Consider the following 23368-nt stretch of genomic DNA (forward strand, 5'->3'; position numbering starts at 1 on the left):
CCAAAGCTTAAAATGACTCACGTCTAAAAAGCTCTTTCCAACAAATCAGCAAGCACTTGGTCATGGGCTCTTAAGATAGTGTCACTTTAAGAAAGCAAACAGAAGTGATGTGTTTTTGCCTGAAACCTACAAAATGGGGTGCGGAAGGAAGACTGACACTGTGGGATCAAGAGACCAGAATGTGTTGAGTCTACACGCACGGGCCGGCAGTTCCTGGAGCTGAATGTGCATCTCTGTTGACGTGTAAAGACGCATTTGTGCACAGAGGCTCGCACCGCGATGCAGAGCCTGTCCCTGTCTCAGGACGTTTGTGAAGCACAAGGTGCATCACCAGATGGGGAAATCAATGCCGATGGCAGCCTCGGGTTTAAGCTGTTGAGCTGTAATGGGGATTGATCGGTCTGGCTGCAGCTGGACCTGGTAGGTACCGAGCTCTGGCCATGCTTCCCAGACCTGCTTTCAAAGCTTTGCTTCCGAAGTCAAATTCTATATACACAGCGGACACATCTGCCCAATAGTCTTGTGCGTCTAAGAAATCTTGTAATCCCTGAAAATCTGCCAAGGAAAACACCTGTCCGCCTGGATTAAAGGCACAGGTTTGAAGAGCTGGAGCAGTATGTGTCAGGGGAGAGAGCGCACCACCTTGCTCAGCGGCTGGCGGGTGTGGGGGGTGGGTCCAGGAAGGATGCAGAAGCACCTGTGATGCTGCTGGAGAAAGGCCTCTCTAATCTGTCAGTGCCTGCTGCAGAGAGCAAAGGGGAGGAAAAGAGAACCCCGGGTCCAGAGTCTGAAAACAGCTTTGGTCCCTCTCTGGCGTCCATGTGATGGTTTTCCAACCCACAATGCTGTTTGCTTTCCATGCCATTCACAAAGCTTGGCTAATTTCATGAGAACCCTAAGGCTTGTCTGGCCTTTGTCCTCATCAGCTTTTCTCCTCCGGCTCGGAGTTCTGGAATGCATTCCATCTGCCTTAGCACCTACCTTCCCCCCACCCTTTTTTTTTTTTCACTTTTTATTTTATATTGGAGTATAGTTGATTAACAATGTTGTGTTAGTTTCAGGTGTACAGCAAAGTGATTCAGTTATACATACCCATGTATCTATTCCTTTTCAAATTCTTTTCTCATTTAGGTTATTACAGAATACTGAGCAGAGTTCCCTGTGCTCTAAAGTAGGTCCTTGTTGGTTATCTATTTTAAATATAGCAGTGTGTACGTCAATTCCAAACTCCTTTAACTATCCCTTCTCCACACCATTATCCCCTGATAACCATAAGTTCCTTCTCTAAGTCCATGAGTCTGTTTCTGTTTTGTGAATAAGTTCATTTGTATCAATTTTTCTTTTTTAGATTCTGCATATAAGTGATATCATACTATGTTTCTTTTTCTCTGTCTGACTTACTTCAGTCAGTATGACAACTTCTAGGTCCATCCATGTTGCTGCAGATGGCATTATTTCATTCTTTTTTATGGCTGAGTAATATTCCATTGTATATATGCACCACATCTTCTTTATCCATTCTTCTGTCGATGGACATTTAGGTTGCTTCCATGTCTTGACTACTGTTTACAGCACTGCAATGAACACTGGGGTGCATGTATCCTTTCGGACCATGTTTTTCTCTGGGTATGTGCCCAGGAGTGGGATTGCAGGGTCGTATGGTAGCTCTATTTTTAGTTTCTTAAGGAACCTCCATACTGTTTTCCATAGCGGCTGTACCAATTTACATTCCCACCAACAGTGCAAAAGGGTTCCCTTCTCTTCATACCCTCTCCAGCATTTATCGTTTGTGGATTTTTTGATGATAGCCATTCTGACTTGTGTGAGGTGATACCTACCTTCCCCCTTTAAATCAAATTCTCTAGAATGATGCAGTGAGGGGAGTTAGAAATTCAATGGGGTCAAGTGAGGTTTTTTAGTATTAATTAGGTGCATTATGCTGCTTTGAAGCTACTTGAACATGTCCCGTGATTATGATTGCATTTGACTTTTCTTTCTATTTCAAACTTGGGAACTTTAGAAAATTCTCTATATTGGTGAAATTTTCAGAGTTTAATCCTTTAAAGCTGGTATTTTGAAGTTTAGACGCTGAGGAAAAAGTGAGTCTGAGAAGGTTCCACCCTTCTGAAGTGGTAAAACCAGGTAACATAAATGAAAGGAAAACCCTCCAATTATTTCAAAGCTCTGAAAGGAAGAGAAAAAAATGGACCTGAGGCAGAATGGAAGGAGTGGGCCAAAACCTGGTTGGGGAAAATGCCTTCCTAGGAGCTCCACCTAGCTCATGTTCATTTCTTAAATTTTCAAGCACTTGAAAAGCTACATACTTTCAAAAGCTAGAAGGGGAAGGGTATGGCGAGAGAAGCTGATGCCCCATGAGCAGAAAAGGAGAGATGAAGCAGGGAAACCTGCGAGTGATGGTTGGCAAAGTTTACTGGATATGCAGGCAATATTTCTGTAAAAACCCCTGAGGTTTTTAAAGTATTAAGTGCTATAAAGAAATGGCCAGCCATATCAGAAATTGGACAGATGTATATATCAGAAGAACAAGCATGTAGTTAAGTGAAGACAATGAAGCCGTACTATGCACAGGGATGTGTATTTGAACTTGTTATCAGCTTGAAACAAAATGTCTTTAAATGAACTATACCCTTATAAGGACATATGTGTAAGTAGATGAGGTTTATCTATAAGAACCTGAAACCCTAAGATAACAATGGCTTAAACAAAAACGGTTATTCCTCTCTCATACAAAAGGAATCTAGAGGTAGGTAGTCGAGGGCAGTCAGGATAATTTCAAGGAACATCAAGCATCTGTATTACTGTTTTGCTATCCTTAGCATAAGGCTTATGGTCCAAAATAGTTGCCCAAGCACCAGCCATTTCATCTGCATTCCAGCTAGTAGGGAGCAGATAGGAATAAGTAAAAAGGGCAAAGGGTTAGCTTTCTTTTAATGAGATTTCTTTCTTTCTACCCACATTGCATTGATCAGAACCTAAGTCACCCAACAGTAAGGAGGATAAAAAGCTTATTCTGGGTAACCATGTGCCCAGCACCAAATCAGGGGTTTTATAACTAAGAAAAAGGGGGTCAATAGAGGCAAGAAATCAACTCGGCCACAACACATTTCTACTAGTGGAGTTTCTTGAGCACTTACGTACCTGGCTGGCTTGCATGGAGGGCAGGTCTAAGGTGTTAGATGACTCATAAGTTCTCCACATTCCCCTTACCCCTAATCAGCTTGAAGTCTTCAGAGTGTGAAGGAGGGAAAACTGTGGCTTTTCTGAGAGGTCTGCTGTTAAGTGAGTTAGCTGCTGATTCCTGGGAAGGAATTTTCACCACGTACTGCGAAGAGGAAAGAAACATCTGACGTGTGATCCTCGTGTCCGACAGGTTCTTATTTACCTACTTTCATTCAAGTTATTCTCCAGCACATACTAAAGAATTTTCTATGTAAATAAAATGAAAGCCTGCTATCTGATGTCATCCCTTTCCTTACACAACTCCCCTCTCCTCCCACAGCCCCACATAAGCTAGGTGTGCCTGTAGGAAGGAGATGGTGGCACAGACAGCAGAATCCACTCTTGCTAGATTCAGCTGAAAGGGGTTTATTACAGGCTATTGGTGCCTTGCAGAATTTCTGGGAGGCAGAGAACCCAGCCCTGGCTGTGCACAGCCAGGAACAATGCATATGGAAACACTCAACCACACGGCAAGTTCTTCCAGCAGAAGTCCTTCTACTGCTGCTGCTGCCCAGCCCTTGGCACTGGGCACAGGATGCTTGATGTCTGCCGACTGCCCTGGCGAAACCCTGTGGATGCCTCTGCCTCTGTGTCTGCCAGACGGGGCCTCTTCCTATGTTTGGTTGCCTCCGCTGGGTTCACTTCTGCCTTCTCAGATCCTGCCACGCTGCACCTATTGGGCTGGCCCTTCGCCTGGGTGGCAGAATTCTGCTCCCAGGACACCTGTGGTGGAGGGAGAAGGTGGAAAGAGAGGGTACTGGGCAACCCAGCCTGTAGGCCCCCATCTATTACCACCAGGGGATAACCCTGAATTTGTCATTGCTCTTTACATATTACAAAGCAGCCAGTGCACACTCTCTTGTAAATGTCTTGAGACAGAAACAAGCCTTGATTCATTATCATGCCCATTTCAAACACAGGGCAGGATGTGAACCTCAGAAAGGCAAATCTGACCACACTCAGTCAGTTGGAACTTGAATTTGAGGCTTCTCTAGCGAAGCTGTTTCTTACCATACCTCATCGCCTTTATTTTTTTCCTAGTAAATGGAGACATTTTGGCTAGTGTCATGGGCTGAATTATATGTCCTAAAATTCATCTGTTGAAACCCTAACCCCTAGTGCTTCAGAATGTGACTGTATTTAGAAATATGGCCTTTAGAGAGGTAATGAAGGTAAAATGAGATCATTAGGGTGGGCCTTAATCCAAGATGCCTGGTGTCATTATAAGAAGAAATCAGGACACCGGTACACATAGAGGGAAGAGCGTGTGAAGACACAGTGAGAAGACGGCCGTCTACATGCCAGGGAGAGAGCCCTCAGAGGAGCCAAGCCTGCCCACACCTTGACCTTGGACTTCCAACCTCCAGGACTGGAGCCAATAAATGTCTGCTGTGTAAGCTGCACTGTCTGTGGTGGTTTGTTAAGGCAGCCCTAGCAGACTAATACAGCTAGGAAACCGATTTTGCCTTTCCAATAGAAAAACTTTTTTCAACGATATTTATATCGTTTTTTGGTTCTCTTCCTAGACTTAATGAGTTTGGGGAAATTTTTGGTCTCACCGGTGCTTATTCTTTTCCATTGATTCCCACAGATGTGCACTTATCTGATTACCTAAATGCCACAGCTGGGTAGTCATCTGAGCAAGGTGCATCCAGGTAGGGGCCAGAGAAATGGGATTATGGGAGAGAGAGGCTTCATATTACCAAAGCCTGATGTGAACAGTGGAGGCTGTGGGTTTCAGAATGCCTCTATTTTAGGACAAAAGAGAATTTCTCTCTCTTGGAAAAAGCTGTAAGTACCAAAAGGGCGCTAACTTGGTAAATGCAAAGTTAGGAGAAATGGCAAATGTGTTTTCATTTGATGCGAGAGAGAACATTGCAGTTGTGGAAAGCCACCCCCTTGCCTGCCGCCGCTAACGCCTGACCCTGCTCATTAGTCTCTGCCGCTTAGCACAGGACTGGAAAATTGCAATTCTCCGCACCAGCAGCCTCCATTCAATAAATCCTGAGCCAGCGGGCAGGAGCGAGAAATCGCCCAGAGCTCGGAGCCCGGAGCTGGCTTGCTGGGATTCCACGCTCCCGCCCAGCAAGGGAGGCACTGTTTTAACTCAGGAACAACTGGCTGAGGATGCTGTGGCCTCTTCCTGTTCATTTCCAGCTTTTTAAAGAATGTGTTGTCTTTGTTTTTATTGGCGTTTCATGAAATGGCTCTCTGTGTCAACATCGTGATGAACTAGGTATACCAATTTATTTTTATTATTATTTTTTTCCCAGGAGGAATTGACCTTTTCCCTAACATTAGCTGCCTTGTTCTCTGGATGTATTTTGACCCAATTTGAGGCTTAAAGGATAAACATTCCAATTCTTACTTTTCTTATTTGTCCCTTTACTTTTCCTGCCTGGAGGGCTGGGTTTGGATCCTTATGAAGGAAGCCATGCTGGCTGTCCTTGGGCCACTCGGTGGTAGCCCTGGTCCGGAGAGGGTCAGTGGCCAGCTCTCAGAGTCCCCAGGAGCCCGAACACAATGTGTCAGTTAGCTTACATGTATCGAGGGCAACCCAACTGACCGATGTTAATTCTTTCCAAGTTAACATTATTCTTTGAAAGAAGGTAGGACATTCTAAGAAATTTGGCATTAAAATACCCCATTTGCAGGGCATACTAAGTTAAATGACTGTTATTTCTTGATGGCGTGCTAAAATTTAGGTCCTTTTATAGTACGCTCTGTGCTTTGCCTCCTAATCAAGGCAAACTCCTACTCAGGACAATTATATCCCAATTTACTGCTTATGTGCAAATTTCTGATCGACAGGATTAGGCCTTAGGAGGTAATATGTTTCTAGAAAATAAATCCTAAAATATGGAGGGTTATAAATGTGTAAACGAAAGCCTTTACCTGTGTGTGTGTGTGTGTGTGTGTGTGTGTGTGTGTGTGCGCGCACGCGTGCACAAGCCCCTGTGTTCACGAATTACTGCCAGTATCTTTAGGCAATGACTTTGCCTCATTGTAGACAAATGTGAGAGTTCCTTTGATCAAGCGTGGTGGTTAATATGATATATTTTGGAATGATGCTGAATTTCCAACTTTTAAAATCATATCCTGAGCTGTTGCAGGATCCATGAGTAGCTCTGTTATACCTTGGATGACTGCATGTCTGTTAATTTCTACAGAATTTATGCTAATTATTTGAAGTCTGCCACTTTGATGGTAACTGCATGGATGAAGAATACTTTTTCAACACGTGAAGAATAATTTTTCAAAAAGTGTTTTCTCATTGGTGAAGGGCCCCTGCCCCCCGCTCCCAATCTGGGCAGGTGGGTGTGAGGTTCGCTTTGGGTTCGGGCCTCCTCCCTCCACTCTGTCCCCTTCCCAGAGACCGTACCTGGCCACCTTAAAGCATGCACACTCGCTCTCCCACTCAGCACCCTGCTTTATTTTTGAAGTTTCTGAAATTCTAATACTTATCCATGAATTTACCTTTTTATTTTCTCTTTTCTCAGGAGAGCAGGGTTTTGTGCTTGCGGTCTGTTTTCTCACAGCCCCTAGAACAGTGATGGGCCCGTACGAGGCCTTCCAGGTCATTTGCCGAACGACAGAATTCGGTATAAATTCTCCTGGACCACCTAGTAAACGGGCAGATTTTCCAAACTGGTAGATGGTACCATGTGTTTAGACTTGGACTATTTAAGATTTCTTTTTCCCCCTAAGCAACATTAACTGGTCCATACAGAAGGCTGTCATCTTGGCCTCTGTCTAAGGCCCTGAAAGGAACAACATCCTGGGGAATAAAAACAAGACCTGGATTCTGAATCAGCCCATGGCCAGCACTCACTGGGTGCTCTTGGGTGAGGCACCTTACGGTCTCTGAGCCTTTGTAAAATGGGGACGGTGGATATCCCCTGCCACTCTCATAAACGTTTGCAGAAACCAGACAAGGCACAGAATGCAAAGTTACTTTAGAACCTAGAGAGCCCCAAAGTTAGATTAGGTCTGAATTGTGTCTCCCTCCAAATTCCTATGCTGAAGCCCTGACCCCCCGCCGCCCCCCAACTGCCATTGTCCCTCAGAAGGTGACTGTGTTTGGATATAGTGCCTTTGAAGAGGTGATTCAGTTAAAATGAGGTCATCAGGGTGGGTCCTCATCCAATCTGACTGGTGTCCTTATAAGAAGAGGAAGAGACCCCAGACCATGTGAGAACATGGCAAGAAGGCAGCCGTCTACAAGCCAAGGAGGGAGGCCTCAGGAGAAACCACAGCATCTGACACCTTGGTCTCGGGCTTCCAGGCTCCAGAACTGTAAAAAAAAAAAAAAAAAAAGTCTGTTGTTTAAGGCACCCAGTCTGTGGCATTTCATAATGGCAGCCCTACTGGTTAATACAGCTGCTCAGTACGAAATTTTGATGGGCTGTAGGGATGATCTGTGTTTATCAGTTCACACTCTGTGTTTATCACGCAAAGAGGACTGTAGTCTATCAAACGGTTCTCCCATTGGATGGATTTTCATGACAGCATCATAGACTTGTCATATGCATTTGGCATTGTCTTTACCCGGTAGCAGTTCCTTCCTTTTATATTTATGATTCTCGATTTTCCATTTGCCATCAAATGATCTGTAAAAGAAAAGCCACTTACGTCTAGGAAGGAAGATCCGTTTAATGCTCAGGGAAGACTGGTTCTTAACATAGCGACATCTTTAAGAAGGGCTACCTCAACGTTTCTCTTATGATATAATAAAATGAAAACCAGCAGGGCCATTCCCTGTCTCAGTTTCTGCAAGGAAAAGGCAATATCTCAGGAAAACGGTGTAAGGAATACCTAGAGCCGTGCAAAGTATAGATCTGAATAGGACTGGATGTTTTCCTGGTGGGGAGGTCATGGCAGCGCTGAATCCTGAGACATCCCAAGCCCCAGGGAGCACCATTTCTTCATCAGGCTGGGGCCATCGGCAGTGCTCTGTGTTGTGCCTGGGTTGTTTGATGAAGTGTCTTCCCAGGGAGGAAAGTCTAATTGCTTGGGACGCTTTTGCAGCTGTGCCTTTTGTTCTCAGAGAGGAGATAGATGGGGACACGGAGAGATGGATAACGGGTAGGTAGACGGATACTGTGGTGGAAACAGTCAGCTGTCCCGCCTGATAGGTTTTTTTTTTTGCGGTCCACGGGCCTCTCACTGTTGTGGCCTCTCCCGTCACGGAGCACAGGCTCCGGACGCGCAGGCTCAGCGGCCATGGCTCACGGGCCAGCCGCTCTGTGGCATGTGGGATCTTCCCGGACCGGGGCACGAACCCGTGTGCCCTGCATCGGCAGGCGGACTCCCAACCACTGCGCCACCAGGGAAGCCCCCGCCTGATAGGTTTTAATCCTCACCTCCTCAGACTGCCTCATGTCTCTGAGACCAGATGCTCCAGGCAATGGGCCTGAAGGTCTGTGGGGGGCCCTGGTCCACGGACCATGGCGGTTGGGGTCCTACTCACACCTCCTGAGCTCTACTGTCAGGAAGTGGGTTTTCCTCTCATTCTCCAGGGGAGTTGGCAATTGCTATCTTTTTGTATCACACCAGTGGATTGGAATAAATAATCTCTTGACCATTCTCCTGGTAAGCTTTAGAACTCCTTCGTGGAGGGACATACAGAATGATCAAATTCCAGGACCCCAGACAGATACAGGTGATAAGGACTGCTCAGTCCCCGGCAGTTTACAAGGCGCTCAGGCTCAAAAGCCACCGCCAGGAACCGAGCGGGATGTGTTTTGTCCACGTCAGGCATTGGGACCCTGAATAATAATGTCAGGTGCAGCCCACCCAGTGCAGATGTGAGTGGCAGCAGAGGACAAGCCGGGTGGCTGCAGGGAGATCTGGAAATGAAGACGGCTCAGGTCCCCTGCACAGCTCACCGAGGTCTACTGTCCCTTCTGATGGAGAAGCTGTGCAGAGCCCGGTGCCCTCAGGGCCTCCCAGCGGCAGGGACTGGCACCGCCCTTCTGCGCTCTCCCAGGTGTCTATTCACGGGACCTGGGAGTCCTCTTTAGGTGGAGGCGTCTCTGTGCTTTGTGCTGCTGAGCAGGGACCGTCCCAACAAACACAAGCCCAGCAAATGCCACAGGCCACCTGAGGGGCCTGATGCCTTGACGCCCCTGCCGGGCTGTGTTTGGAGGTTGCATGGCCGGCCCTGCTGGGCAGCATCCCTTCCCCTTCGCGTTGGGGCCCAAGCACCCGTAAGTCTCACCACTGAGCAGATGCAGGGCCCTGGCCGGGCTGGAGAACCACGTGACTGTCCACAGCCGTCTCTGACGTAGCAAGACCTGCCCGTCACAACTGGGCCTGCATGCAATTTACACCATGGCCTGGATTTGCACATGACACTGGTGACTAGGTGCAGCAGGCTTTTAAAAAGGTTTTAAAAGATTCTTTTGGTCGTGCTGTGCGACTTGTGGGATCTCAGCTCCCAGACCAGGGACTGACCCTGGGCCACGGCAGTGGAAGCCCAGAATCCTAACCACTAGGCCACCAGGGAACTCCCAGAGCAGGCTTTTAAAACAATATTTTTACTTCTCCATTTTTGAGATGAGCAAACTGAGACTCAGAGAAGCTAAGAACCTTCCTGAGAGCCACAGAGCAGGCAGAGACACCCCCAATCCACCTCGCCTTGACCCACAGCCCTGCTTCTGCCAGCGGCCTCATCCGGGCCGGGAGGGTCTGAGGGTTGGGAAGGAGTCAGCTCCATCCGCCAGGGGGCTGGAGGGCTCTGTCTGCCTGACGTGAGGCCTGCCTTTTGTTTATTCTCTGACATGGTGCTGGTGGCAGGCACTGCTCTGGGCATGGAGGGGCTTAGCCCACCCGGGGCTCCCTGGCATGAGACTCCACCATCAGTGGGAGTATCGGAAGATGCCCACCTCTGCACGCCTGGGCACCCCTTCTCCCACCAGGGCCCTGACCATCCCCTAAAACCCTTTAGACAACGCTTCGTGACGTCATTCCAAGTGGCCACATTTTCCATCCGAGAGAGGAACCTCACCTCTTCCTCACCACGTCACCTGAGGTCAATGCCCCACAGAGGCTTTGCCGTGGCACCTCCCAGTCTCCTCCTCGAGAGGCCATGTGGTGGAAGAGGGGCTGAGGACCCCCTGCCACGTGGAAATGAAACGGTTCCCACCCAGGGTGAGTGACTTGGTGTAGTCCTCCAGGAAAGGCCTGCACTGGACAGCCGCCTGCCTTATTGATTAATGGACTCACTTGCAATCATTGGTCACTCATGGAACACCTACGATGTGCTGAGCCCTGGCTGAGCCACTGGAACAAGGCAGGTGATGTCCCTGCCCTTACAGAGCTCATGCTGTAGTGGGACAATGGACCACAAACTAGGGAGGAGAGCAGGAAGTAGAATAAGATAGTGATCGCCCCAAGGAGAGCCACATGCGGTGGGGGGAGGGGATGGGGTGGGCCCTGGAGGGAGCACACCTCCTGGGGCCCTTCCTGTCCCCAGCGGGCATGGCTGTGGTCCTACCTTTGGGTCTCAGCTGCTGCTGGTGGTAGGCATCTCTCCTCTGCCCTGGAGTGACGGGGAAGGGAGGCTTTCGTATGGCCACCCTGCACCCTCCGTGGTCACCATCACCCAAGTCATGGGAGAAGAGCCTTGGCAGGCAGCTTGATGACTGAGATTTCTGCAGGGCCAGGGGCTCTGGCCACTGGCAGTGGTCCCTCAGATGCTCTCCTCCATCATCCCTTCCCTCCTGCAGAGTCTGGGGTGCTCAGAGCTCTGCTTTTCTAGCTCCCAGGACCACATGGACCCATCTCCAGGCCCTCACATCATTTGCATTGAACACTGCGCCACCGATTCTAATTAGCTGTCCCCTCTCCACCACAGTCTGGGTCCCCCTCCTGCTTTGCACGTCCCTGGACGGCTCAGCAGGAGTAACCATGGCAGACCTTCCCCAAGACGTGCTTGACTCTACAAAGTAGAGAGAGTAACGATTCCTGAAATATTAGTGGTTTCTTTTTTAAACACCGGAATACTTTTCAAACGAGGGAGAACTCGATAAATCACTTTTGGCTGAAGATATTAGTTGAAGATATAATTGTGAAATTCATTTTTATGACCCGCCCTTACTGTCTCATTATACATTCCCTAAATATACATAATTTTCCGCACCTTCATTCATCATGTGTCAAAAAATAATATTGCTGTTTTCTTCCATTATTGTAAAAGGGAAAAGATAAAGCAGGCTATTCAAAAGCTTCAGGCTGCAGCAACATTTTAAATCTGAAAAAGAAATCTCCCATCTTCTGTTGAGTCAGAGCTCATTCTCCCCCTTTGCAATCACGGTACAGTAGATGCAAGGGTTCCTCCGGGAGGACAGGGGCTTGGGTCTCCAAACCATCTTATGACAATCTTGGTACAGAAGCTGCTGCTTCTCCTCCCTGCTGTGGGCAGGTGAGCTGGAGCCATCACATTTCAGGTTCGCTAGATATTTGCACTTTAGTCCCGGGCTCATGTGATAACATTAGTGAAACATTTTTAAAGGATGAACTTGAGGTTCAGGAAACTCCTATCCCTCCTAATGGCCCTGCCCCTTAGAGAGTCTCTGAAGAAAGGGCCCTGCAGTGTGGAGTAAAATGTGGATGGCTACCCGATGCAGTAAGAGACAATCCCACTATTCTCCATATCATCTGGGTTCTCATGGGTTAAAAAAGATTGCCCCAAATAGTCCCTGGACATTGGTGCACTCAAAATCTCTGCATTTAGGGGCCTCGGCAGTCAATCTGGGATAGAGGAAAACAATTCTGCTGATTTAGGTCATGGACCGATCAGTCCGGCAAGGCTTACAAAGCCAGCATCCTCTCCTCCCAGATGGAGGTGGGATTGGAGGGCTCCGGGCAGAACCTGCTTAGTCTCTGGGAAAATTGAGAGGAACCTGCTCAAGGATCTACAAAGGAAATGTCACGCAACCAGATGCATCTCTCTCTCTCTCTCTCTCTCTCTCTCATCTATCTACTTATTCTATCATTCTATCTACCTATCTATCTATCTATCTGTCTATCTATCTATCTACCTATCTGTCTACCATCTATCTTTCCTAACTACCTAGCTATCTAGCTAGCTATTTATGAGAGGGAGAGAGAGAGAGAGAGAGAGAGAGAGAGATTGTGTGAGAGAGAACAGGACAGAGTAAACAGGAGAGAAGGAACCTGTCTCGCATATATTCCCAGTGTCCTCTACCCTCTATGCTGGGGGCACTGCCTGAATACTTTCATCCAAGGGCACTAAGACAGGCATTGAAGAGATGGACCACATTTAGGTTAAGTGATGAACTCAGGCTGCCTGGTGACAAAGTCAAGTAATAGAGCCTTGTCCCTGCTCCCTGGCTGGACTTCCTTTCCTGCCTCAAAGGCCCCCGATTTTCCCATCCCCAAGCTAGACGTGCTCCTCACACTGTCCGGCCCCTCTGCTCCAGGTGTGAGCCCAGGGTGGCAGGGTTGCTCTCCGTCCAGGTGCCGAGGTGGGTTCTGCCCCCAGTTCTTCCTGGAATTAACCTCAGGACCTTGTTTGTTACTTCATCTGAAGCCAAGTAGCTGGATCTCAACTCTGCCTGCATCTTGGAATCACCTGAGAGGCTTTTTTAAAAAGTAGGGCTGTCTGGCCCTACCTGCAGGGACGCTGATTTATCTAACTTGGTCTTGTTCTCAGGAGCTTTTCTGCTGTGGCCATACAAAGAGGCAGCCCTGAGTCTGGGGTGGGTCCTTGTGTCTGTATTAAAAAATAATGCCTTTGGGACTTGCCTGGCGGTCCAGTGGTTAAGACTCTGTGCTTCCACTGCAGGGGTCATGGGTTTAATCCCTGGTCCAAAAAAAAAAAGCAAAATAAATAATGCCTTTAATGATTCTAATGATTAACTTTCACTAGACCGAAGGAATGATTAGAGGGTTTTATTTATCTGTTTGTTTTCAGCATTTAGCTGGAAAGGTCACATCACACAGGGACAATCAGCACAGGTGATCACTTCGCTTTGGCTTGTATCCTATTTTCAATGATCGTAACCGTGAATGAGTTCATTCCTCTGCCTTAGCAAAAAATGCAAAGCCTACCTTGTTGGAACAAAATGTAAGACTTGTGAAAGTCCAGCTTGATTGTGAAGGTCGAATGGTGTCATCCATCTGTGACAATGATAAAAAAAAAGCCCTAATTCAATAAGTAAATCTCATTGGTAATAGAAGGGTGTGTGCACAGAAACTCAGTGACTTTTTTAGCTCCAGTGGTTGTATCTCTGGGTCCATATCTGTAGCACTATTTAAATTGTATCTACATGAGAAACCAGAGGAAAGTAACATCATTGCTAAAATTTAAAAAGAAATTTTAATTGAAATATAGTTAATTTACGGTGTTGTGTGAGTTTCAAGTGTACAGCAAAGAGATTCAGTTAAACATATATATATATATATATATATATATATATTCTTTTTCAGATTCTTTTTCATTACAGGTTATTACAAGATATTGAGTATAGCTCCCTGTGTTATACAGTAGGTCCTTGTTGTTTATCTATTTTATACATAGTAGTGTGTATCTGTTAACCCTAATGTTAAATGGGGCCATAAGAACAGAAAATCATGCACAGAAGATATCTACGATGTTGCGACTGTGTCTTTGAGTTTCATCGTCCCTCCCTCACAGGCGTAGAGGCCAAGCAGCCAGAAGATGCTTCTTCTGAGCCCGGAGGAGGTTCAGGACGCACTCCACAGGCTTGTATTTTGCAAACTAGGTCTTGTGCTGGGGGTGGTGCCACATGGTGCCCCGGAGGCTTTGTTGATCCAGAGCTGCTGTCCGTCTTCCTGCTTGCAGCTCAGTGATTGCCTTATGTTTGTGTTTTTCTTGCTCCAGATGGGCAGAAGAAGGTTCAAGAGGAGTTCGACATCGACATGGATGCACCAGAGACAGAACGCGCAGCAGTGGCCATTCAGTCTCAGTTCAGAAAATTCCAGAAGAAAAAGGCTGGGTCCCAGTCCTAGCGGGAGAGCCCCTTCCTAGTCTGCCTGAAGTCACCACCTTCAACCACCCTGTCAAGAAATTAAAAGAACAACACCTTCGAGGGAAATCATCTGCACATGATACCCACGTGCACCGCAGTCCCGCAATGCATGTACAGAGACCCGTGATATTTATACCCTTGTAGGAAGGCATAGACTATGCAATTGTGAGCGGCTTAATATCTGTTTATCTCCAGTACCATTCCTCTCGCAACTGATTATTTTCCTTGATGTTGTAATAAAATGGAGTTGAGATGCATGATTCAAGTGTCTGCCTCCACTTCTCCCTTTATATTAACTTGGGAAATTACCGTTGCTAGAAGTAAGGCTAGATGTCTATTTTCTTCTCCTTCTAAGGGTTAGAGCCGAAACACGGTGGGTGCCCTCTGTGAGGAGCTTTCCTGCTGAGAACGGAAGATGCGTTCTCAGCTGTGCCTGTCTCATTTGGAGAGTTCTAACCTCTGACTGGCGATGGCGATGAATTTTCTTCTTATGATTGGATTAGAGCCCTGGATCCTGGGGTGCTAGAGAGTTCAGAATGTTCCCTGGGGAATTAAGACTCATCCAGGAGAACAAGAAGGGGGAGGGCGATGCATCTGTTTAGGGGCAATCACCCAGGTTTACACAGCAGGCGCATTTTGCGTTTCGGAGCTCCGCAGGGGATGCCCCCACTATTGAGGGCTGGTCTGCCGCTCACCAGCAGCTCTCCGTACCTGGGGTGCTCCAGGGCCAGGTGGCTCTCTGGTCTGCCCTCCCATCCCCCTCCGCAGCTCCTGACACCCCTCAGGGAGTGAGTTGCCACCTGTTAGGATTATTTAGCACATCCTGCAATTTGGAGAAGCTGCAAGTTCTCTCCCATCCCAGCTCTTCCCCTGCAAACCTCGTAGGTGAATTGCTTCCCACACCCCAAAGGGTAGGCAGGGAGGAGAGGGCTGTCACATGCAGAGAACACTCCTTCGAGTCAAGAGCCAGGGGGCGGGGTGAGTGCCTGCCTTGGGGCCCCAGGTGGCAGGAGGCCCCCGCCCCCGAGACTGGCTGTTGGTTGGAGCTGTGCCGCATGAGAACCTGATGTGGAAGCTGCATTTCGTCTTCATTCCTTTTTCTGGACAGTTCTCTGGGGCTGCTAGGGACAGGGCGAACTCGGGCTCCTCTGATGGGTTTCCAATTAGACAAGCACTAGTTAGGATCATTGCAGCACTGGCAAGCAGCCAGAGCTTCTTGGGACTCCTGATGACCTGTGGTCCCCGCTGAAAAGAGGACAGTGGGTTGAGGGAGCTCTCCATAGAAAGCTTCATTAGACAGCAGGGGTATGAATGTGACGTAGTCTTCTTTGGAGTTCCCTGGAGCACCAATGTAAAGAAAGTTGGGAACAAAACAAGTGCTTAAGGAATTCCGATGAATTCCCTCTACATCCCATCTCACAGCAACCCCATTGCTCCCTCATTCTCTCCAATATTTCACATAAAGGAAGTGGGATATCCCCTTGCTGTATGTGTCTGGACCTGATGGCCAGCACAGTTCAACAAATCTGGAAGCAAATCTGGTTTTATAGTGAGGATGCTCCCCCAAGAGGGGACTTTTCGTGCAAAGCAGGGAGTCCTAGGGAGGGGTTCTTCCCCAATATTCTAAGGGACAGGAAACTCTCCCTCCCTCCCTGACAAATCCCCATGAGAGCAAAAGGAGGGGAGTAGGGTGAGGGCTGTGACATTTGGAGAGACCCCTCAATGATTCTGATACACCTTCATTCCAATCACAGGACAAGGGTGTATCTGACTTCTTGTGAACCACAGGGATGAATTTAATTTTTTACTTCCCAGGTGGATTCATGAGAGTCTAAAACTCCAGCCAACAGCAATGGGGCGGGGGGGACTCCAAATGTACCTCCCTCTGCATTGAATTGGGTGTGTTGGGTCTATGGATTCGTGGAGCCAGAGGAAAGAGCAGTGGCTCATGACTCCCACCTTTGGAGGGCCTTTCTGCTCCCGTGGGCTGCAGTGTTCATTGCAGAGAAGAGGATGGAACTTTCCTCTCCAGGGTGCACCCGAGCTGGGCTGCACATGGTGTCAGTTGCATTTCATGCATGTTTATTGAACTCCTACTACATGTATGTACTTGGTGCTGTCACGGTGCTGGCAGGCTGGTGGGGAAGAGGCACCGATAAATAGACAGTAAAATGGGGAGATTCATACTGCAGTGCAACAGAGAGAAGACAGCTCATCCAGGCCTGGAGAATCATTCAAGTCTTCCTGAGGAATTGCCACCCTCAGCAGCCATCTGAAAGATGGTGGGAGTTGTAGTTAAATAACCTGGGTGGTTGGCTGGTGGAGGAGAGTCAGGGCAAAGCCCAGGAGAAAGAGGTGCTGAACTTTGCAGACCCAGAGATACGATGTATTAGCACACCCCAGCTTGGGGGGGGGGGTGTACTGCTACCCAAACTTGGGCAGGCCAGGAGACAGGACCCCAGCACTCGGGACTTGGAACTGGATTCATCTCTGACCTACAGGTCGGCCAAGTGACCGCAGAGAAGTTTACCTTGAGCAGCTGGTTTCCTTACCATCAAGGTGATGATAAAATCTTCTTGGCAAGGTAGATGGGAAAATGTTAGGGATTTAAAATATCTCCTTGTGGGTGTGTGATAAATGGAAGATTATTAATGATAAACCATGAGGTAAAGAGTCAATCGTCACCTCCATCACCAGCATGCTTTTTCTTGAGTCAACCCAATTCATGGGACTCTGCTTCTCTTGGCTGTAGCCAGCTGGGCCAGTGGTGGGCACCTGATCCAAGAGGTGGGCTCTGACGATTGGAATCTTTTCCTCGTGAGTTTGAACCAATAGTCATGGGACCTGAGCCAGTTAATGGGAAGGAGATATTGAGTAGGGGCTGAAGCTGGTATTGTGGCAGGTTAAAGCTGCCCCAAATTCTTAAAACAAACTTTTTTTTTGCAAGAAGCTGCAAAAGTTCATGTGGAGAGAGATGCAGGGGGATGCATAAGAGGATCCAAGACCCAAGATATATGGGCCCACGAGGGATGGGAGGGCAGCCTAGGTTGACTCATTTGGTTGAAATGAGCAGAAACCCACTCACATGAACTAAAAAAAGAAAGAATTATTCGGGTCTCACAGACATCCAAGAATAGAACATCCAAGACATGCAGGAAAAAAATAAAATGCCACGGACAAGCAGAATTACACGAATTTATAACTAAACTGGGGTACAGTGAGGGAAGAACTGATGTGTTTATAACATTGTCCTTAGAGCGTTTTATGACTTTCAGTCAAGTTTTATAGTTTTCTTCATATAGGTCTTGCAGATTTCTTTCTGTTCTATTTCTAGGGATTTCATAGTTTTTTGGTCCTTCTAAATAGAATCTTTCCCCAAAGTGTTCTCTAGCTGGTTTTGCTGTTTTCTAGGAAAACTACTGATATCTGTATATTTAACTCATTAACTACTCATCTTACTGAACTACATAATATCTGATCATTTTTCAGTAGATTCTTTAAGATTTCCAAGCAGACAGTCTTATCTATGATCTATAATTAACAATATTTTTTCTCTTCTTTTCTATTATTTTTAGCTTCTTTCTTTGTTCTTTCTTGTCTTCCTTACACTCCATCCTTGTGTATTGAGGGAGGCGAAGGGATTTTTCCATCTCAAGTGACAGTGAGAGGCCATCTCATGCATGAGGTAGGCATCTCCATAGGTCATTTAATTGGGTTGTTTGATTTTAACTTCATGCTGTTGTCTTTTCTCAAGTCTTGCAAGCCTAGTATTGTACCTTTGAATGCACACATTTTGTATACCCTGAAGTTTAACCTCGATAAATTAGTATAATTGTAGGGGAAGGTTAGATAGGGGGAAAGAGTTTACGATGAGAGTTCATTTAGAATTTGTGTTTAAGGTAAGGATTCATATTAATGGCATGTTAAGGAGTTTTCACTTGACTCCAATTCAAATCATAGATGATCCAGGTGGGGTTTCTCAGTCACTGTGCAATGTCCAATATCCTAGCTTGGGCTGCTATAACATAATATCATAAACTGGGGGGCTTAAACAATAAATATTTATTTCTCACAGTTCTGGAGGCTGGAAGTCCATGATCAAGGTGCCAGCAGATTTGGTTCTCCAGTGAGGGCTCTCTTCCTGGCTTGCAGGAGGCATCCTTCTTCTTCTTTTAAAATGTATTTTATTGAAGTATAGTTGATTTACAATATATTAATTTCTATTGTACAGCAAAGTGATTCAGTTATACATATATATACACACACACATACATATACATACATATATGTGTGTATATATATATATATACATTCTTTTTCATATTCTTTTCCATTACAGTTTATCACAGGATATTGAATATAGTTCCCCGTGCTACACAGTAGGACCTTGTTGTTGATCCATTCTCTATATAATAGTTTGCATCTGCTAACCCCACACTCCCAATCCGTCCCCCTCCCCCCTTGGCAACCACCCGTCTGTCTCTAAGCAGACGGCCTCCTTCTTGCTGTGTCCTCACATGGTGGAGAGAGAGAGCTCTGGTGTCTCTTCTTCTCTTATAAGAGCACCAATCCCATCATGGGGGTCCACCCTCATGACCTGTTCTAAAGCCTGTTACCTCCCAAAGGTACCATCTCCTAACATGATTGCATTAAGAGTTAGGGTTTCACCCTATGAATTTTGGGGGGGCACAAACATTCAGTCCACAACATCCACCTTCTCAGGGGCAGGGCTCACCAGCTCTCCCGAAAGTCCTTTACCGTAATGTGATTGGACTGAATAACACACTGGCCTTGCTCCACAACCCCACTGATCGACCACCTGGCTCTGATGTGTTCTCATTGCCACTGTTTCCTCTCAGTTGCTGCCTTGACGTTTTCCTCACAGCTGTGACAGTGGACTCTGCTCAGTGCCACGTTGCCCTTTTGGAAATAGCTTCTTCTTTTGCTAACAGATGCTTAATTGAATATCAGTGACTGTTGCTTTGTTTTATGTGACTTCCGTGGGAGTCAGGGGTGGGTCTGCAGGGCAGGGATAATGGTGGGCTTGCATAGGGCCTCATCAGGGTTTATGGATAAAACGACCAGAGGATTGTCAAAAGTACAACACTGAGCTAGCCCTTTCTCTGCTCCTTGCCCTGTAAAGCAGATGTGAATATGAAGATTTTGAATCCCTGAAGCTACCATTCTCGTTATTTCTATGTGCCAGTGTTGCAGGGTCTCTGCTGCTTGAGAGTTTAGAAAAATGCCATCACACGAGTTGTGACAGCTCACAAAGGGTGGGTGGATGGAGAAGGGCTTCTCTGTTAGTGCTTTTTGGGTTTCAGGGAGGGTTTTTTTTTTACAGCCCCTCAACTAAAGAACCATTTCCTAGCCCACCTGCAAAATGAACTGAGGAGTTCCAGTGAGATGACTGTCTTGTCCCAAGCCAGGCTCTCATTGACTTATGAGATGGATTCCTGCACAGAGACACCTGGTTGCAGGTGAAAGCACAGTTAGACTGGGAGAAGTCTTCCCTGCCATGTTCTCATGTGTACCTTACCAATGCCAGAAACATCACCCTGACTACATGTTTCCCTCTGGTACTGCCACGGCCACCCGCGCCCTAGTCCTCTAACCATCCACCGTGCTGTGGAAGCCACACACGAAGCATATCCAGCTCGAGACAGGAGAGCTTGTGCCCCACTCTCTAATGATCCACTGGTCCAAAGGTCTGGGTTGACCTGATAACTGGGAGAGAGCCTCACCACTCACACTGGGATCACTTCACTGTTCCTCTGATTCCTCCACTTTGCACCTGCTGTTCTCTTTCTAGAACATTCCCCTGTAGCAGCCAGAGTACTCTTTTAAGAATGTGAATCTGATTGTGTCACCTTTTCCTTGCCTTATTGTCCCCACACTTAAAGCCTTGCACCAGCTTCCCTGTGCTCTTAGGATAAAGCCAATCTCCTTGACGTGCCCTCTCCCCTCACTTTCTGGATACTTCAGCTTTTCAGATGTGCTGGCCTTCCTCCCATGTCAGGGCGTTTCAGTCTGCCCCTCAGTCTTTGCATCCGGTTACCTCCTACCATGCTTTAGTTCTGAGCTGACAAGTTACCTTCTGGAGCAGTTGAGGTAAAACTAACTGTTGGAAGAGCTCAGCCCCCAGATCCAGGAGACCACACCCAGTAGAAGCTTATTTCTTACTCAGTGCAGAGCCTGAGGCAGGTGTTCTGAGCCATGGCTGTCCTCCTCATGGAAGATGGCATCAAAGGTTTGTAAAGGGCCAGGCCCAGAAATGACTCAAAGCAGTTCCACTGGTGAACACAGGCACGTGGCTACACATATTTTCTAGGGAAGCAGGAAATTCGTCCACCTGTGTGCTCAGGAGGTGGAGGAAACACACCACTGTTTCTGGTGCAACTCCTCCTCTCACACCCCCACCCCACACATAAGGTCCTGTTCTTGAAGGCTCTTATTACAGCTTCACTTTCACATGCATTTATGTGCTTCTTTGATCAGTGTCACATCCTCTGCTCAGCTCCGTGAGGTCAGGGACATCCATTTGATGGCAAGTTAGTTGCTTGCTAAATATTTGCTGGGAGAGTGAATGAATAAATACATATCCAAGTTGCATGTACTCTGAAGAAATCAGCTCCCATTGTATTTGAGGGCATGAAGATCCATATTTGAGAGACATAAAGGAACCCTGTAGTTTCATTCAGTCAACAGCCAAGCAAGACCTTGATTTGGTCAGAGTTCAAAATCAGCCTTCATGCTTCATTTTTCTTTCTTAAGAGGGTCTTAGAAAGGCAGTCATGTGGTGGATTTTTTAAGTCAGCCCAGCGGACAATGTGTAGACATACAATAGAATCAGGATAGATGGGCACGAAGACATGTACATTTCTAGGACACTTCCTTCCAAAAAATCAAAATAAAAAAGCAAACAAATCCCCAAGCCTGTGGTGGCTGCAGAGACAGCAGGTGTCTGAACACTGCAAATCCAGGATCCTGCTTAGCATATATTTTGTCATTCCTTCCATGTGGATGAAGCTCCTCCTCTCAACCTACCCTCTCAGGGGAGCAGACCGCCCTGCACCTGTGGTCAGCAGAGCCAGGCTTTGGCTCCAACTCAGTTACTTCCACCAGTGTTGTCCTGGGCAAGAACCATAACTTCCACTGGCCTCAATTTCCCCCTCTGTAAAGTGGGTATAATAAAGTCCCCAGGGTGGTAGGGAGGGAACAGAGTCCCTTCTGTGTGTCAGGCTGAAGCAAGCCACTGAGCACTTTATACATATGTTATCTCATTGAATCTTAATAATCTTATAAAGTAGGTGCTTTATCCCCATTTTACAGATGAGAAAACTAAGGCTCAGAGAGGATCAGGAAATGCTTAGGGTCATGCAGTTAGTGAAGGGTGAAGTGGAATCTCTCATCTGTGTCTGACTTGGGAACCTGTGGTCCTTGACACCTGTATCACTCAGTACGAGGCATCAACTACCAATTTCTTATGCACATAGGGTGGCTTTAGGGGTCTACAAGCTTTAGTGGTCCCCATGATGCCTCCCTCATTCATTCAAGCCCTTAGGAGTTCCTTTTGCCTCCGAATTCCAACAGAGGTGGTAGATAAAATAATGGCTCCCAATGATGTCCACGTTCTAAGCCCCAGAAAATATAAATATGTTACCTTAGATGGCAAAAGGGCCTCTGCAGATGTGATTAAGTTAAGGATCTTGAGGTAGGGAGATCATACTGGTTGTCTGGGAGAACCCAACATAATCATGGGGTCCTTATCAGAGGGAGGCAGAAGGATCATGTTAGAAAAAGATATGATGATGGCATAGAGGTTGGAGTGATGCCCTTTGAAGACGGAGGAAGGCGCTGTGAGCCAAGGAATGCAGGTGGCATTCAGAAGGTGGAAAAGGCGGAAACAGTTCTTCCACCAGAGCCTCTAAAAGGAGCTCAGCCCTGCCCACATCTTGATTTTCAATCCTTAAAATGCATTTTGGACTCCTGACCTCCACAGCTGTAATAGTAAATTTGTGTTATTTCAAGGTACCGGTTTGCTGTAATTTGTTACAGCAGCAATAGGAAATTCATACAGTGGTGTTTTCTGTGCTGTATCTCTTGTACCTTAGCACTTGGTGTGGTCTTGTAACTTACCTGCTATGCGTGTGTTAATTATTATCGCACTAGCTAATGGAGAATCCCTTGGCAGGGGGAGACCACAGTTTACCCCTCTCCATGAGGACAGTGCAGACACATCCGCGTGTCGAGTAGAAATCTGTTGAGGTCCAAGATGGTGGCCCAGTGATGAGGCCATTGAGATGACCGGCAGATCACCGTGTCACCAGGGTGGGTCTCTGTGGATGGAAGCTGCATAGCATCGTCACACCCATATTTTCTGTGGGATCCCCCAAGGTGGGAGGTGTTGATGGCTGAAGTGACCTGGCAGCATCACGGCATCAACAGCTACCAAGACCGCAGAGCTGTGGGCAAAGGCCACGCATAGGCTGCAGAGGTTGGTCTGGGGCCAGCACTGGCTGTCATCGCAGATCTTCTCGTGGTTCAGGTGTTGCTTAGGCTCTTTTGTGTGTGATCTGTTTGCAACCCAGCTAGCTGGCAGCCTTTGCAGCACTAGGGCACTGAGCCAAGCTGACGAGCACAGTGGCCATGGGAATGGCTTTGCTGCTGCAGAGCTGTGAGTGGGGAGGGGGCAGTGCAGACTCTGCAGCATTTGTAATTTTCCCCCAGCATTGCCACCCTCCCACTGCAGTGTAGCTCCAAGTGCATCCTCCTGGTGGAGCTGAACGTTGGATGGGAAAACAGGACTCGGGATCCTTTATTAATGTGATAACCTCCGAGGGGGTGTGTGATGGTGATTCCAGGGAGCTGTTTGTGGAGTGTGTTTGGTGACTGTCTGGGTCTAAATGAACTTGTGGGCTCTCAATCCAGCACTCACTCACTCGGTCCTCTCACCCCCATCTACCGCTCCCTTATGTGCCTTCCTGTTCATAAATCAAAAAGCGTTCAATGCTTCAAGCCACCGGGGGTGGGCCGGGGGTGGGATCTCATCCACCCGCGCATTTCATAAACAAATAAAGCAAGGCTCCGAGAAATGGAGTGGTTGGTCC

The 23368-nt window shown here is 47.3% G+C and overlaps 1 protein-coding gene across 1 annotated transcript in view; it reads left to right on the forward strand.

The window, feature by feature from the left end:
• Positions 1-14508, forward strand: part of PCP4 (Purkinje cell protein 4) — a 55758-nt gene extending 41250 nt beyond the window's left edge. The window contains exon 3 of the mRNA XM_004315362.4: positions 14111-14508. Within this exon, the coding sequence (XP_004315410.1) occupies positions 14111-14238 (128 nt within the window). The 3' untranslated portion in view covers positions 14239-14508. The remainder of the gene's footprint in view (positions 1-14110) is intronic.
• Positions 14509-23368: the final 8860 nt, after the last annotated feature.

The sequence above is a fragment of the Tursiops truncatus genome, chromosome 4 (assembly GCF_011762595.2).
Source record: "Tursiops truncatus isolate mTurTru1 chromosome 4, mTurTru1.mat.Y, whole genome shotgun sequence".
NCBI lineage: Eukaryota > Metazoa > Chordata > Mammalia > Artiodactyla > Delphinidae > Tursiops > Tursiops truncatus.